Genomic DNA, 18,179 nt, shown 5'->3' with positions numbered 1-18,179 from the left:
TGTAGATAAATAAAATGATGGGCCTATGCATTTATTAAATTTTGTTTTAATTAAATTAAAAGAAAGTGATGGAAAAAATAAAAGGGTGTGGTGAAACTAATACTCAAGACCTAGAAGGAACAGCTGTTAGAGAGAGTAAATCTATCTGCACTACTGAATCCACTATCTTCCACTAATGAGGAACTAATAAAACAAAAAATGGAAAAATGACGTAGATAGTAATTTCTGTAAATGGTTAGTATTTGACGAACTAGGCAATAAAAGTCAAATCTCTATAAAATCTAACTAAATCAGACAAGGAAATGGCTGAATATAGTCAGGATGAAGAACCAAAGGCCAGGTTGTGGTGAGTAGTTTTAGCTAATGATACACAATTTTCTGCGCACCAAGAACAGACTTAAGCTAGAGTAAACAGCATCCATATTTAATTTATTGATTTGGAATAAATATATAAAATGAAAAAAACAAAATTAGTGAAGGACCCCCGGATAAATTTGAATTAAGCGAACTATCGCCTGGGGGTAGTTCGATTAGAGCTTAATCTTTTGAATGCTCTCGAAAATCTTGCCCTCCCAAATTTTCCCACGATCTCATACTGGACAATCTCACGACTGGAAGGCTTCACATCAAGTTGAACTGGCAATTTTAAAATTTTAAGACATCTGAGCTCACTACTGAAAGGATTGGAAATCCTTCAGGACAAATGGCTTTCCAACGATAAATATCCACATCTGTTTCGACGAATCTGGCACAGTTTAATTAATTGATTGTAATACACTAAATAACAACAAAATTACTTATCTTTCAGCTCGATAAAGTCAAATGAAAAGGATATATTCTTAACATTTAAATATGTATGCAGTGTGTACTTCAAAAAGTCCAACACGGAGGACTCAAAAGAGTTTTTTTTTTCAGTATTTTAGTTTTTGTTTAGTTCATGTTTACTTTGAAAATTGAAATTAGACAAATTTATTAAGAAAACGAGTAAGTAAAAATTTAACCAGACAAAACAATTAACAAATATCCAGACTTCAAAAACCAAAAAAACAAATAAATGTTAACCAATGAAAACATAACAAGTAACAAACAAAATTAACAGGAATGTCTTTTCTTTCTTTTTTAACTCAAGTGAATACTTTTTAACGAAAGAAAATAAATCTTATATAAATTTGATTTAAAAAAAAAAGATTAAAATTGTTAGTTTCTTTTCAGTTTGGAAGTTTTTTGTTCATCTTTTTCAGCAGGCAGAATGAGATAGGACAAAAAGCAAACAAAAACTTACACTAGGCAAAGCTTATGTGCGTAGCCGAGAGATATGTAGGATAACATCAGCTTCTCTAACCCCAACACTACATTATGTGCATTTACCTTCCACTGAGGATGATGTACTAATCCTCTTACGACCCACTCTGACAGCTAGAAAAAGAACAAACCAAAAAAAAATATTAAAATTATTAGTTCCGACTAAAATACTTATTAGTAATTTATAAAATATTTTATATGTTTAAATACAAAAAAAAAAAACCTAATACTAAAAACATCTTAATACCACTTGTAATGTACATAAACTAAAAAAAAAGAAAAAGATTTTGATAATCTATAGTAATTATCAAATTGCAAAAGTGCATCTACAATATTGAAAATTCAGGTGATGTAACTAGTTCTCTATTTGGGAGCATTTATTTTATTGGTAACTACAATTTATTTTGTACTAATTAAAGAAAAAATTAAACACTCTAAAACCGTCGTTTAATGGCTTACGATTATTTATCTATAATAAAAACAATCTTTAGGCTCCATAATCATTTATTGGTAAATAAGTGATTAAGAAATTTATTTTAGAATAAAATGCACCATCAAGTAAACAAAAAAAATAATAAAAGAAATGGCTGACATATTCTGAAATTGTAATTCCTATGAAATATTAGATTTTATTAATAGTTTTTAATTACTGTGTTACTCACGGGAAATAATTCTAGGTTTTAAGAAAAGTGCCCGGAAAATTATAGATTATATTACTCAATTTTTACCTTCTTTTTAAAATAATGCTAGTATTGTTAAATTTCGCATGTAGTTTTCACTGTAAATTTTTCCTTTAGAGGTATCTGAGTCCAACAAAAGTGGTTTCTAGAAAATGGACTTAAGTGCATATCTGTCTTAACGAGGGTGAAAATATATTTTAACAAATAAAATTTTTAGTAATTTCACAAAGATCTTGAACTGGTAACTTTAGTTTCAATTCCATGCATAATAGAACGCGACAGCTCTATTTTAAATTCTACAGTAAACGGAAGAATAATTTTGGTCAAATTAGTTTCCATTTTACTGAATTTATTACTCAGTTTTTCCTATTTTACTCTGAAACAAGATCTAATAATTTTCATTATTTACCATTGAAAAGAACAGTTATTCTCGAAAATAAATTTTACGAGCCCTCTAAGCAATTACAAATTCTTGTCTCTACTTCTTTCCTAATGATATTAAAAACTGTTATATTGTAATCTTTCAAGTTTCAATGTAAAAGTAATAAATTATAACAGGAAAAACTGTATTATGAAAAAGCATCTACATTATCATTTAGGAAATTTGATGCCCATAAATTTGTTAGAATAAGTCAATTGTATAAAACAGTTTTTAAGCACTGAGCAATATAATCATTTCTGCTTAGATAAGAAAAAGCAATCAATAATTTCTTCAATTTTATCCCATTAGCCAACAGAAGTGCTATTAAGTTTGAAGAGAACTTTAAAAAATAATCCCTTTGTCTGGTCTTTACAACTACCAAAAACCAAAAAAGAAAATGTGGCCACCCAAAAAAAGAGGTTTATAAGTTTTGATAATAAAAACTGGCCAGCTTTAGCTTGATAATTGATAATTAACTCTTGGACTTATTAATTACTTAATTGTAGTTTTTATAAAATTTACTTAACGTAATTTTAATTAATTAAAATGGTAATTGAAAAACTTTTGCAACTATTCGGATAGAGAAGTAAGTAATGAGTACACAGAGAATTTTAAAGTGAATGAGTTCAAACTAAGACAGTTAAATAAATATCATCAAACGCCACAATCTTATATAAGTTGCCCTTAATGATGCGTACTATAATTTATAATAGCATTAAAAGCATTTGATAAAAGTTTAATGAGAATTAAAATTAAAATAAATAAGCTGACTCTTAAAGAATTGATAACAGCAAAACTACTCAAACGGCTTAAATCTAAGTTAATTTACAAAGACATCCTAGTTATATATAAGAACAATTATTTACAATATAGTTTTTAATGTTTTATATTTTATAATATTATAATATTTGGCATAATGAATTAATAAGGGATTTGATTTAGAGGTTACACAGTAGCTTTAACCGCTTATTATGTGTCAAGGCTGAGGCTTCACAAATTATTTTTTGAACAAAGAAAATATTGCTTTTTATCCGTTTCATTTTATGTTTTATATTTTATGAACAAACATAAAAACATTTTCGAAGTGCATCCATCAGGTAACGCATTGTATAAACCTCCTCCATTCTCCATTCATAAAAAAATTAACTACAGGAGGGAATACGCGACCGGCCCCATGAGAGTTATCTTTCGGAAGTCTTAGGGAATGCTAGGTTACAAAATACATTGTGCGGTCATTTTAGACTATGCCATTACTCTGTTTTTTAAGGCTCGCCATTTGACCGTTGGTTTCTAGCTGTAATAGTAAGTTTCAGTTAAATGAATTTATCGGGTCAATGAAATTATTTGTACTATTTGTATATGGCAAAGATTTTGCCTTCCATTAAAGTTTTTTTTATTTATTATTATCCACTTAGTCATAAAGAAAACGTTTAGTTGAGACGTATACAACTACTTTTTCTATAACGAAGCTTGACAGAAAATTCAAAAGACATTTCCTATTTATTTCTGCCAGAAATTTGGAAAATAATATTAAAATGTATCCAAATTTCAAAGATGACCGTTGCAAAAAAAACGTTTCATTGTACAAGGATTGAAAAGTGACCATGGCTACATTCTAGCCTGGATAAAATACCCATGCTTAAGTCAACATATAAAAATTAATTAACTATAGGAAAGCACTTCAATAAAAAGCATGATATTAAATTAAATTTTCAAGTTTTTTTAGGTTAAAAGTTATAACAGTAACTAAAAGTTTATAGAAAACCCCTTTTATGATTACCATTAGATTAAACATGCCACAGAAATAAATAAAATGAAAAAAGAAACCATGCAACGAGTGATCAATACATACCAAGTGCAATTCTCACCATGGAAAGAATGTAAAAAAACACAAAGCAGAATGTGGTTTCAGTGACTTAAAAAAGAAGACATACCCAACATCTAGAATACAAAGCTTAATGGCACTTCTGTTCTTTTTGTACAATAGTGACATTTTTTTTTTTTCACGAAGTGCAATCGCATAATCAAAAAATAATTAAATTGAATCTTAAATGATATATATGTACGTAATAAGTCAATAATAATTATTATAACAAAACTGCACATTGCACAACGTTTTGGAATGGTTATGATCTTTTAACTTATCGGAAATGTAACAATAATTTACCACTTGCAATACCAATTACTGTAGAACAAAAACTGTTCTCCTCCATATAACACTGATTTTTTTTTTTTACTCGCAAAAGCTTAAAATAAATAAGATTAATATATTTTGTATCATTCAAATATATATTTTTCAAATTTTCTCTTCAATTTGATTATGAAATGCTTCCAAAAGTATAGCTTAATACAAAGAGTTAGATGTTAGATCACATCACTATTTCGTAATTACTTTAATTTACTAAATTTGCTAGATCAGAGTGAATCAGCTTTTTCAGACTGTATTGTCCTAAAACAGTATGGGTTTGATTGTCTTTGGGTGAAAGGTATTTTTCTCTATAATTATAGAGGAAAAAAACCATTATTTTTGGCAGTCAAAATGTGGAGTAGTAAAAATTAAAAAAAATTACCGAAAACTGTTCTCCTTTACAAAAAATATTGGTATATATAGGTTAAAGGTCCATTTTATTCATTCATTTGATTAAAAATGGTATACGCAGCGTTAAGTCAACGTAATCGCTTCTCTTAGCCTTTGAAGAACACGAGAATCCATTTCTTACAACTTTATCATGAGTGACCAATAATAAATGCTTTAAAAATCATCCAAAAACAAAGAGGCAAGAATAATAGAGTGACGAACTATGAAAATCCTACTTTTTTTTTTTTTTTTTTTTTTTTTATGAACACTGGCTTGAATGATAGATGACACTTTTAAACTATTTGCTTAATGTGAAACCGCGTTAAATTTCGCTTAAAATATCTATAAAAAAAAATAAAAATAAATAACAATTTAAAAAAAAAAACAAAGTGATAACATGTTAACACATTTGGTGATGAAGAATTGGCTTCATTATAGTTTCACATTTCTAAACTATTATGAGTTACTTCTTCAATGTAGAATATTCCTGGTATTCTTATTTTCTTGAATTTTCTTCGGCGCGGTATGTGTATTAAAAAGTGTAACGATACTACTGCTGCTTTTCTAGACAATCACGAAACACAAGATTCACTCTATTCCTAATTAAAAAAAAAAGAAGAGCAATTATATTGAATAAATAAATATGAATTTGATATTTGAAAATACATGAGATTAATAACGATGAATCGCAATAGTTTGAATATTAAATTTTATTTCAAATATTTACAAGTGCAATCACAATAGCGCATACATGTAAATATATATATTATATAAAGAGGCACAAAGGATTTTGTTTCATTATTTGTGTACATTTCATTAGTTATATTATTTTGATATCAAAAACTATCAATAACTAGAAACAAAAACCAAAAAATATCAAAACAATGATTTCAGAAAACTAGTAAGATGTCTTTGAATAGAAAGTAATTTACAAGAAAATTCTATGGTTTTAGGATAAAATGGTTTATGGTTTAGGATAAAATTAAAACCTTAAATATTTTGTAAGCTATTAAATTTTGAAAATATTAGTCCATATTTTTTCAAAAATAATAAAAACAGTTTTTTATTCAGTAAAATGTTATTTGGTAATGAAACCTATTTCGCCCTGATTAATGACAATTACCTGTAAACAATATGGGAAGTAAATGTCGTAATGGTATAATCAAACTTTGATTTTCTATATGCAAAATGCTCCGAATTTTAGGCCGAGATTGAAAAATTGACGGCCTCCTCGTAAGTTATAGATACAATATAGGAATAAAAAGTTTTAGGCCTCGCAAAACTACACATACTTAACAAATCTTAATAGCTGTTACTTAATCTATAATGAAGGATTGTTGAAAAATTTCAAATTATTTTAGAATTTATTAATTTACAATGCACTATATATAATTAAACAGGTTTGGTTACATAGATATTTACTATTTTAAATAAGCGTATTTGATTGTACAATGTACTAGAGCACGGAAAAAAAAATTACGTTTTCACTCGAAGAAAGTATCTCGGAAACATTTGGAATTCACATTCTTTTTTGAATAACATAATGCTAATCCGGAGATAAAGTTTTATTATATAACAATTTCAAATTAAAGTAAAACAATACCCTACTGAAGGATTCCATTTTGCACCAATTTTTATAAAATTACTTTAGATTACTTTAAAATTTATCTTCGATCAAGGCAAAAAATCCTTCATTTCATATTTACTTCAATTTTTCAAATTTCTGTAATCACAAAATAAGGGATCAAGACGTAATATTTTACGCTTAGTTTTTAATGTAAGTAGTATGTGCAACTGTCTCTTAACGGATTTGCTTAAGGTACGTGCAGAATTGTCTCTCAAAAGGAAGTAACAACTCTTACAAAGGGTGTCGAAGGCAAAACAAAACACTATAGTTATGATCAAAGATCTGGATGTGACAAGAGTTGAGTCAAAAAACCAAGAGCTGCTCTACGAATACCTATCTTAAATAGAGGGTATGTTAAATAAACCTCACGACATTGCCACGATGTGTCCCTAGTCTAGACAAAATCTAGGCAAACCCCTTCCTGAAATTAGTACACGTACCTTTTAAAAAGATTCAAGAATATTCTCGTCACTTTATAACATTGGACCTATCTTAAAAAATACCACTAGCACACATTAAATTTAAGTTCAATAAAACGGCATTTTCATTTTGTTAGTTGTTAGTATACGTGAAGTAAAGAAGGCAGAAATTAACAAAATTGCTTCTTTGTCAATCAAAATGTTTATAATTAGTCAAAAATTTCCTATTAGGTGCACAATATTTTGCAAAATCATTCTATATTTACATCAGAAGCATTTCACATAAACTTTAATAAAAAACTATTGTAATATTAAAAATATTAACAAATGAATGGTATTACGAAGCGTTTATTAACACTTTAAAATAGTTTTTAAAATGTTTATTTTAGCTTTTTATCAGCCCACTTTGTTAGCAAAATGCAAAATAAATATAAGCTAGCTTAACAAAATAATATCTAACTATTTAATAAAAAGTAATTACAAGATGGATTTTTTTTTTTTTAATGTTTAATCATTTAAATAATTATTAAAAAGCTAGTTATTATTACATGCCCTTGCATAAAACTAAGTATTCTGCGTCAATCATTCACTTGATAGCTCACGATTATACTCTGAATCAGGTGGAAATATTATATTTAATTTTCTCCACCATTTTATTTGTGACAATATTATGATTAACAGCTATTATGCAATGCTGCTATTTGTATAAAAAAAAGAAATGAAATGACAATTTTAAGCACTCCTTTTCGGGATCATGTCAATGAATGAAAATGATTTTAATTAACGAATGAACACCTACTCGATATAATGTTAAAATCTAACTGGAAATAAATAAGTTTCTACACGAAATAGCAAAAAGAAAGAAAGAGAAAAATTAAGCAAATCTTCTTGCACGATTTTAATAATGAAAAGCAAACAAGCAGCAAAAATTGAGAAAAATATTTTCTATAACAAATCATGTTTAATTTGTGATCATGATTTTCCAAACAATATGTGTCCGTGGATTAACTACATATGGTAGAAATCTTTTATATATTATCTCCATATTAATGTTATTTTCATTTTGCATGTTATATAACCACCAATCTTATTTGATAGAAATACCTATATAAATGTTATTTAAATATTTATAATATTACCATTTAAACAACTAATAGCTAGTCTTGAACTATGTTAGCACTTACCGTATCCAAGGCCCTGAAGAAACAGACGAAGAGCCTCACTTATCTTACTTGGTTGTTCCTCTAACACCATTCCACAGTCTGAAATCTAAAAAAATAAATAAATCTGAATTAGATGTTACTACTTGAGCTGCAAGTGTATGTTTCCGAGGGAAGATTGTTGATCTTCATGGTATGGTTTAGTTAGTAACGAAGCATTTTGCAAATAAAACTGCAATACGAATGAGAGTGGTTTCCACAAATGTGGTTAAACATCTTTTTTCACAAGTGAAGGTATTGAAAAGATTAGACTAAAGTTCAACAAATTGAAAAGGGCAGTGTCTCGTGTCTGTACCACGAGAAATCTTAAAACACAATAATGTTTCCCAATTCAAGATTATAATCTTAGCAAAGCATGACAACAATATTAATTTCTGTTTGAGTCTGATTTAAAGTGCAGTAATCTAGTCACTAAAAAAACATAAATAAACACTACAATACTTATTTAAAAGTCTTTTTTTTCCCTTGCTTATCTCATTTTTGTTTTTATCTCTTAATTTTGTTTACTTCACACAGTCCTAGCAAACATTTTTTAAGTAAAGCCCTTTTGATAAAACTACAAAAATATTCGCTTCATCAGATAAAAGACTCTCTTCATTATATACATTTTTTTTTTTTGCACTTATCAAGATATTTAATAATTATATATCAACATAAATACAAACTAACCTTCATCCATGATGAATTAGTGGGGTCTAATCTTGAGTTGAGCGTGACTGTATCATCCACATGTGGACTAAGTGATCCAGTGATGTTCATTACAGGCATGGCTAATGTTAAACCTTCTTTTCTATTTGCATCCGTGCATCTAGTCATATTTAAATCGGTACGACGTATATAGCTATCTATGAAACGAGCAAGGTTGCCTGGTTGTACACAGCGTTCAAAATAACTTCTGTATACCTGTACTAAGTCATGGTTTCGTTCCTCAGTGCCCTTAAACATGTAAATGAAATTAGCAACAAATCAAAATGTAATACTAAATAAAAGTTATTGTACAAGTGAAGAAAGCTTACTATTCCAAAAAACACTTTTTAAGTGTTTTTGTTTACATTTTTTCAATAATTCAGAAGAAAAACTCTAAATTAGACGAAAAAGCTAACCGCTAAAGGTTAGGTAAGGTAGGTTTTATTAAACTTAGATATTGGATTAAATTGCATTTTAAAAGTGCACAAATTATACTAGATAGAATTTATTTCATTTTTTTATACTGACTGATGTTCATTGCACTTACAATAAATTGTTTACACAACTGGCATTGTAGGAAATATTGGAGTTGATTAGTTACTAATACACTATTATACTGGTATGTTTGTCATCTAAACTATCAGCAAATGATTTAAATGTGGTATTTTCAGAAAAATATGCAACACTATCGCTATATTATTCACTCATTGTGTGTTAAAAGCTTCCTTTTGGGTCTCAAAACAGTAAATTGGTCTGTAAATTATTATATTTAAAAGGGCTAGCTAACTAACAATTTTAAATTGTATTTGTTTATACTAAATTCAATAATTTACTACAATAAATTTATATTACATTATTTTCTTCTGATGATTAATTTAAAATGAATATCTGCTACACAAACGAAGCAATTGTCCACAAAACTGATAGAAAAATTTGAAATTTCTTCAGTAAATTTAGAATAATGGGTCCATTAATTGCAATAAAAAAAAATATTCGTAATTTAAATAGAAATATTATAATAATATAAAGTTATTACCCTGCCAAAATGGTGCCACATAAGATAATCTAATACGCCTTGAGTCATGCCTTTTGATTTAAGATACCTTGCATTAAGTTTCTGGTATCCCCATTCTATCCAACCAGCTTGGGTTGATACAACATTTATTAGGCAAAGTGCTTCAACTTTATCAGGGTGTCCGAGTGCAAACCTTGCTAGTACATTACCACCAGCTCCAACGCCCAAGCCAATAACTGTTCTTAATCCAAAATGCGACAAGACGAAATTTAGTTGAGCAGCTAGCTCGTCCATTGTTGGGTATTCATAACTATTAAAAAAAAAAAAAATAAATAAATACAAAATTAATGAATAAAATAATACAATTAAAAAGTTTTGTAAAACTAATAGCTGAGGATTAAATATTTAGAACAAATCAGACTTCTTCCTAAACTTTAAATAGTCCTAGCCGTGTTTCAACCTCTTGATAATGAGAACTTAAAACTCAAAAAATGTGAGTGTCTCTAAATTTTAAATTTAACTGAACATTTTGCCAAAAGTAGCACGAATGTGCATGAACAAAACAAGCCTGCCATAAAATATGTTTTGAGCATTAAAATCTGACATTTTGCCTAACAGCAAAAATCTATGTAAGTATGCAATACTTTTGACATATATTTGTAATACTTCTGAAGTTCTGCTAAGTAAAAAGTAGTTCTATAGTTTTAAAAGAAACAACTCTTAACATATAAGCGTTTACTAGCACTTATTCTTACGAAATAAAGGTGTATATTTCTGTAAACATTTCATAATTTGAGTGCTCAATGCTGATTGATGAGTGCTAATTCGGAAAAAAAAACTTTGTAAGTACCACTATTTCTTACAAGTATCTACAAATTTCTTACTCTTCTGGCAGTGGAGTAGCTCCCTCTTCTTGTCCAGGAGCGTTGACATGGTAAACACAGAAATTTTCTAACAAAGCTCTCATTTCGGAGAAATTGAAGAAAGCTTGAAAACATGATATGTCTGAAAGGAAGAAAAAAAAAAAAGAAAATTAAATCAGTATTTAAAAAAATTAATTTAAGAGCATGATAAAAATAGTAAATTTCAGAAAAATATATTCATTCCTAAACTATGAATTCTAACCATACTTACTTTTTTTTTTTATTCCCAAACTAAAAAATTCTTTTCTGCTCTGTTTAAGTGTAGGTATGGAAAACTCTGTATTTTTCCGTAAGCTTAACGTTTCGGCAAGGAATGTGCTCTCTCTTACGAGTCAGTGGAAACGGAGGCATGCTACGTGCGATAAGTAAGATCCATACAGGAGGTTATACTCTGTTTTCTATCAGTAATACAACAGCAGCTGTTGCCTTCTTGATTTGATTTTTTTTTTGATTATGCAGTTTTATATTCTAATTTATTTGTATCTGTGTTCTATAGTTAATTAATATATTTCTTCTTTTTTGCCATTTTATTTTCCATAATTCCAAGTTGTTGGTGTTGAACGTTTGTTGAAGTATTGTGGTGAAAAGGCTAAGAGGGTATTTTCTTTTCTTTTTTTCACATTTACAGAACAAAATGAAACGAGTGCGACGTGAATAACAAAAAGGAAAATACTTCCTTCGCTTTCCACGCCACTAAACTCCACCATAGGTTCATCACCAACAATCTATTTCAATAAAATAACGAAAGCAAAAGGAACACGTAACATGCTACAATACTACATTTAAAAACAAACTGCAATAGATCTCTTTTCTCGTGGACCTCCCTTCACACGTAGCACACCTTCGTTTGGTATCAGCCAGACACACACTTCCAAAACGTTCGGCGTACAGAGGCAGACGAGTTTTCCAGACCTATAACAAACAAGGGACATACGTAAACATTGAGAAAAAAAATGTTTATTGCAAAATATTGTTTGTTAAATATGACCATTTTACATGATTATAAAATGAAACTCTAACCTTTGAAATAAAACAAACAAATATAAAACAATAACCATGGTCAAACAGAATTATCAATCAGATTTTGGAATCTTCACATTTTCAATCAGCGAAAAATCCATCTTAAAGTGGATGTATGATTTCTCAACTCTCATAATCACTTAGGTTAAAATACCAAATTGATGAATCAAAATGTTATTAACCTATTTTTGAAAAAATGCATTTATTTATTCCGCTGATGAAAAATCGTTTTAACACCTGATGCCAATATTTGGCAACCACTCGTAGCATTTTCAATGCTGTGTCGTTCTTCGAAAATACACAGACAGAAAGCTTTGGTATTATTATCATTTAAAGAAAGTTTTCTTCAACCATCAGGTTAAACAAATAGAAATAGGAGTACTTACAGTTAAGACCAAGATCGTGGTAGGTAAGAATTGCTGGTTTATTTCTACTCCCTTGTACGGCAACCATCAGGCAACCTCGGTCAGTTTCCACCCTTATCTCTTCTATAGTGGGATCATCTCTGCTCAAACTGCGACTGCTAGCCATTTGCATTTGGATGTTTTTCAATTCTATGTCATCCATACTGTCCGAAGGCATCGTGCTGAAAATAACAATATCATTACAATTCCAATAATAAGTAATGTGGTTTTTTCTGAGTTGTGCTGGGTGTTTGTAAGAAAATAAAGAGAAAGTGGGAGATAATATTATGATTCAAATGCTTGTAACCGTCACGAAAAACAGATTAGGAAAATCTTTATACTAAAAAATTAAAAATAAATAAGTAGTAAAACTCAATAAGATGTTATTGCTCCCCATCTTATCTTAGTTAAGTTTAAACGTTATATTCATACATTTATCACTGAAGAATTATTACTAAGTAGCCTAATACAGCAACATCTTTCTGCCCGCTATCTTAGGTCAGAAACAAGAAGAGATATTTCCACACTAAGGCAATTCTAGATTTAGCTCAGATTAAAACAAAAACAGTAAAAATATAGACTGACACCTTAAGACATTTTTACAGATAGATAGCCCCAGACCTGCAACACAAAACACACTAACGTTTCTAATGAATTACTACAACAAAGCCAAGGTCAACAGCACAAACAACATTTTTAACTTACACCTCCAGTTCTTGTAAAAATTACAGTTTAGTAAGCCCTACTACAGGAGGTAGTTAGTTGGTCTTTGCTAATGTTAAGATTTAGAGCAAACAGTTCAACTTTAAATCCAAATTTTACTAATTCTCTTCTACTTAAATATATTTTTAAACTTTTACATGAATGTGCAATGAGTATACTTTCTGATTACAATGGATTTTGGTAAGTTTGAAATGCTAACCTTCAAACATTTAAAAGGCTTTTTTTTATAGCCTTTTTTTTTGGATTCCATTTTTCGTTATTTATAGAAAACATAATTGTTTTTTTTTAGATCATAAAAATTATGTACGGTTGAACATTATATCTAATACATTTAGCTATTAATAAGAACCTAAACAGGTTTTAGGACCTAAAGATGCTCTAATTAAAACAGTATTTAGAAATCAACCTAAAAATTAACAGAAAATAAATTTCTTTTTTCTACATCTCCATGTTTTTTTACAAAAGTTTCTTTACTTTATTCTTATCTTTACACAATTGTGATGAGAATTTAGGGATTAATCAATTCTAGATTAGCTACTTTACAATCTATAATGCGGAAAGTATAAAAAAATAAACTCACTGATTACATTGGTAAATCCATGATTTCTGTTTAGTAAAAGTTGTACGTATAACCAAAAATCCACACACACTATACTAAATAGAAAATAAAATTAAAGTTTTCCTTTGACTGTAACAAAACTGTTTTCTCTGGGAGGTATCCAGAAGAAGTAATGAAAGTTTTAAGAATGAAGAACACTAGCAGCGAAGCAGAAGAAGAACACGATACTAGTTGCGACTGGTTTAGAAAAGAAGTGGAGGCAGATTCACTAATTGATATTAATCTGGCCGACATCCTTCCCTTGGATATAAATTGATTAATGATTGCACAGATGGTGTTTGTTTATTACATGTGGATATTAAACAACATTTTCGTAGTTTAATATTTTTTTTAATATTTATTTCATTTATTAATAAAAAGAGTCTAAAATTAATAAAAATAAAATTATTTTTCAAGCTTTGGACGATGTATGTCGGCTACAAATTTGCGAAAAAGAAATTAAAATAAAAAACAAACCAACAAAATGCGGAACAGAGTTTGAGAAAGATTTCTCTATTTCTCCACTGAAATAATAAACTTGATTTATTTAATCGAACGACAATTCATTAATTTAAATAGGTTCACTCATTGATAATTTAAACGATTGCAGTACTTCCTCTTAGTAGGCGCAAGAGCATGATGGCATTTCACAGCCACGCAGAGGAGCTTTAACCACTTATTCGAGCTGAATTCTATCAAAATCGGACTAAGCGTTATGGAAATATTGGTTAATAATAGTTTTAGAAAGGGCCTTACTTGGGTGGGACAAACTCCCCCTCCTTATGAGGCACAGCGTCGAGACTTTTAAAGTGCAAATCTGTACAAAATTTCGATTCGAATGACACTTCATTCATGAAAATCGGTTCACGTGTCGATAATTTGAAACGATTCCAATATTCCCCTTAACAAGTGTAAGAGCTGATCGCCGCTTTAATGTTACGTAGGGGAGCCCTATCCCTATCGTCCTACCAAATTTTATCAAAATCGGGCCAAGATTTACAGAGTAATTAGTAATAATAATTTTGGAGGGGGCCTTACATAAAGGGGGCTAACTCCTCTCCCATTCGATGTACAGGGTCGAGACCCCCAAAAAGGCACATATTTACATAAAATTCCGAATCGAATGACACCTCATTCATGAAAATCGGTGAAAATAGGCGCTACGCAGTTTACAAAAAAGGTAACAACAAGAAGAAGAAGAAGAAGAAGATTTTTTGAAAAAGCCGTTTTTGCTCATTTTTGGCAACTTTTTTCTCGAAACCTATTAGATCTGGGTGGTTGCAAAAAAATTATAGTTACAAAGGAGGATTTGCCCTTTATTTTAAAAAAAATTTGGGAATTTTATCTTTTATAGAGAAAGAGAAAAAAATTGTCAAAGTTGGGTGTTTTTCAATGTTACGCTTTTTCGTGCAGTTTTTGACGATCAACCCTTATACAACTGTCCTGCCGGACAGTTTTAATATACCCATGCAAGTTTGAGGCACCTTTAGCTGAAATACTTCCCTCATTAGGCAAGTTCTGGAAGGCCTAATGCGCTAAAATGGTGGAAAACTTTGGAATATTTACAATCCTAATCGACTACTTTTTAGTACAAATAAAAAAGTATTCTTTTGAACTGAAATAAACCAGGTTTTTTTTATCATAATTGAAAATTTTATTGCTCTAACTTGTAATTTCATTTTCCACTGAAATAAAATAAATCTTGAGACAAGACTTATGGAATTGGGAAAAGTTTTTATTAGATTAAAGGGAATCAATATTAATCGCTGGATACAGAGCAAAAGATTAGCTAAGTGGTAAATGTATAAGTCCAGGATAGATGTTTAATAACAAAGAATTTGAATAACTAGTAAATCGTAAAACTGCCCTGCAAAAATCATGCAGTTAAGAGGTCGACGAAATAAAAGAAATGAAAGCCTTTCTCAGACTAGATCATAATAGGATCTGTTCCCCAGGTTTTGTAGCCAAAATAGGCACATATTACCTCGCTAGCAGTTTTATTCAAAGAAACTTCTTATCATTTGAACGTCCTCGTACTTTTCACAAGAAGTTTTGCAGAAGAATTCGTCTACAACAGCGTTTCCTAACCTTTTTTTGGTTCACGTACCACTTGATAATTGCATGATGCTAAATTGTACCACATCGTAAAAATGATTTGTATTTTGTGAAATTTGTTATTCCGAGCGTGTTATTTTACTATTATTATCTTTATTTGTATAGAGATACAATGAATCTGTTCACTTTATAGGTAAACTTTGTAAAATGTAAGATCTTAGTTGTAAAACTTTATTTAAATTAAATTTAATGTTGCTTGGATAAAGCTTACTCATTACAATCCAGTCTCTTTAAGCAGATTTTTACATAGTTATCATTTAAGTTCTATCATAGATAATTCTATTAAATTTTCTTTATCTTTTATTGATAATGATGTAGCTTTTCCTAAATTTTCTTTGTAGAAGGGGTTTAAAATCCAATTATTATTTGTGTTTTAGGGTTTTGGGAAATACTCCATGAAAGACAATTTTAATCCTGTTAAATTTGCCATTATATTTTCTCGTATATCTTGAGGCAGAGTAACCTTATTACTGTACATATTAACAACTTTACTGTAGAATATTTAATTGGGACATGTTGGCCCTAAATAATAAACTCTCTAGTCCCGCTACTAAAAGCGATGATCGCTCCCTAATCGGCCTTTATCTAGGTAGCAGGCATCCCAGCTCTAAAGGATAAACAAACCTAGTCACTGTTATCTTTTCATGAAACCAAAATAGGCCGGAAAATTAAGGGAAAAATTGGGCTAAAAAAGAGAAGCTGCATTTACCTGCTGTCTGAACCACAATTAAATTGTTAGGAAATCTTGAGCAACGCTGCCTATGAGTGGACTCCTATAAGGAAACCTTGTAGGGAAATGGATTTGCAGAGTAAAAGCGCATTATGAGGACTCCAAATTTCTCAGCATTACTTCCTACAGATTGCGGAAATTTACTATCAAACAGCATAATGTACAAATTTTTCATGAAGTGATATAAATATCAATATTGTTGGAAGCACCAACAATGACCACGACCAATCAATATGCTACAGCAGAAATGAGAAGAGTGAGAAAAACAAAACAAAACCAAGTCTGAGATAAAAAAAAACAACTTCCGGGACTTCATTTACCAATTGGTTACTCTTCCACTCCTCCTGATCCATCCATCCCTTTGTGTTCTTTCCGTTTAAGAGTACTTCACCCTTGATAGAGGAAGTAACTCTTCCTTACATACTACATCCGGAGGATGATGGCCGGCTGTATACAATTTCCTGTCAGATTACGTGACTTAAACACTTGATTATATTCAATACTGTTGACAATGGTCCCTAGTTTTGGGCAACTTTTTATAGATTTAAATTAAAATTAATAAAGAGAGAAATAAAATCATTTATTATGACTGTAAAATATACTTGCTGATAAATAAATAAATAATATTGAATATAAATTACTGAAATTTATTAAAACTGTCCAGGTAGGACAGTTGTATAAGGGTTGATCGTCAAAATCTGCACGAAAAAGTTGTAACGTTGAAAAACACTCGACTTTGACTATTCTTTATAATATAGGGCAAATCCTCCTTTGTACCCGTAATTGTTTTGCAACAACATAGATAAAATAGATTTCCAAGAAAATATACGTTGCTGAAAATGGGCAAAAACAGCATTTTCAGAAAATTTTCCTGTTCTTGTTACCTTCTTGTTAACAACGTAGCGTCTAAACGTGTGAACCGATTTTCATGAATTTAAACAAAAAATAGCACTTAAACGAAAGCCTGAACAACTCGTTTTTTTTCGAAGAGTTATAAAAGAATTTGGAACCTTTTTAAGGCATCGAAAAATACAATTTTCCTTGTTTTAAGTAAATAAAAGAGGTAAAAAACCTTCAAAATAGAGAGGTATTTTAGGAACATAACGTCAAAACAAAAAAAATTACAAATATAGCAACAGTATAACTCGTATTTAATTTGGGAGATAACGATATGATATCGCTTATTGCGCCACAAATTATACAGCATCCTAGATAGTAACTTTACGACTAACTAATCTTTTGATATAGATCTGGTAAATGGTAGCAAGTATGATATGGCGCTTTATGTATTATGAGTTCTTGGACATTAATGTCACCCATACCACACAGTTGTGTATTTTATTCATGTCGGCTGTCACTTAATGCCATAAATTTAGTAGTAAAAGGACGACAGGTTAGAAGTCAGTTGATAGAACATGAATCTGGACAGTGGCTGCATGATATAGATTAGGGCACCAGTGACAGCCCTATTTGGTATGTTGATATATATGAGGCACAAGGTTTTGTATATTATATTATTCAATATTCTAAGATATTTTTTTGGGCCTAACGTTTTTTTGTAGGGGTTTGTCGCTTTTTTTGACAATGTTTTCCCATGGAGGTAAGCGTAATTTCAAAAAACAAAAAATAGACAGTGCAGTCACGTTTCCTATTTCTGTGTTCATTCCTACTTCGGAACCTTATCTGAATTTGTGTATACGAAGAACTAAATTAGAGT

At 29.8% G+C, this 18,179-nt stretch overlaps 1 protein-coding gene across 13 annotated transcripts in view; it reads right to left on the bottom strand.

Annotated features, from left to right (window-relative positions):
* The window catches only part of MESK2 (misexpression suppressor of KSR 2), a 176,085-nt gene that overhangs the window by 6,588 nt on the left and 151,318 nt on the right, over positions 1-18,179 (bottom strand). For 8 of the 13 annotated variants that reach the window (XM_074116916.1, XM_074116912.1, XM_074116910.1 and 5 more), the window contains 6 exons: positions 12,279-12,478; positions 10,834-10,954; positions 9,971-10,259; positions 8,917-9,183; positions 8,212-8,296; positions 1,369-1,416 (listed from right to left, as the gene is read on the bottom strand). In XM_074116916.1, coding sequence (XP_073973017.1) covers positions 1,369-1,416; positions 8,212-8,296; positions 8,917-9,183; positions 9,971-10,259; positions 10,834-10,954; positions 12,279-12,478 — 1,010 coding nt within the window. Of the gene's footprint in view, positions 1-1,282; positions 1,417-4,255; positions 5,581-8,211; positions 8,297-8,916; positions 9,184-9,970; positions 10,260-10,833; positions 10,955-12,278; positions 12,479-13,599; positions 13,816-18,179 lie in introns of those variants that run through there. The other 5 variants (XR_012455097.1, XR_012455098.1, XM_074116918.1 and 2 more) reach the window with 5 other exon arrangements.

This window comes from Rhodnius prolixus, unplaced genomic scaffold (assembly GCF_049639745.1).
Source record: "Rhodnius prolixus isolate KJV_2025 unplaced genomic scaffold, Rpr scaffold_2, whole genome shotgun sequence".
Taxonomy (NCBI): Eukaryota; Metazoa; Arthropoda; class Insecta; order Hemiptera; family Reduviidae; genus Rhodnius; species Rhodnius prolixus.
This window is presented reverse-complemented; position numbering and strand designations above follow the sequence as displayed.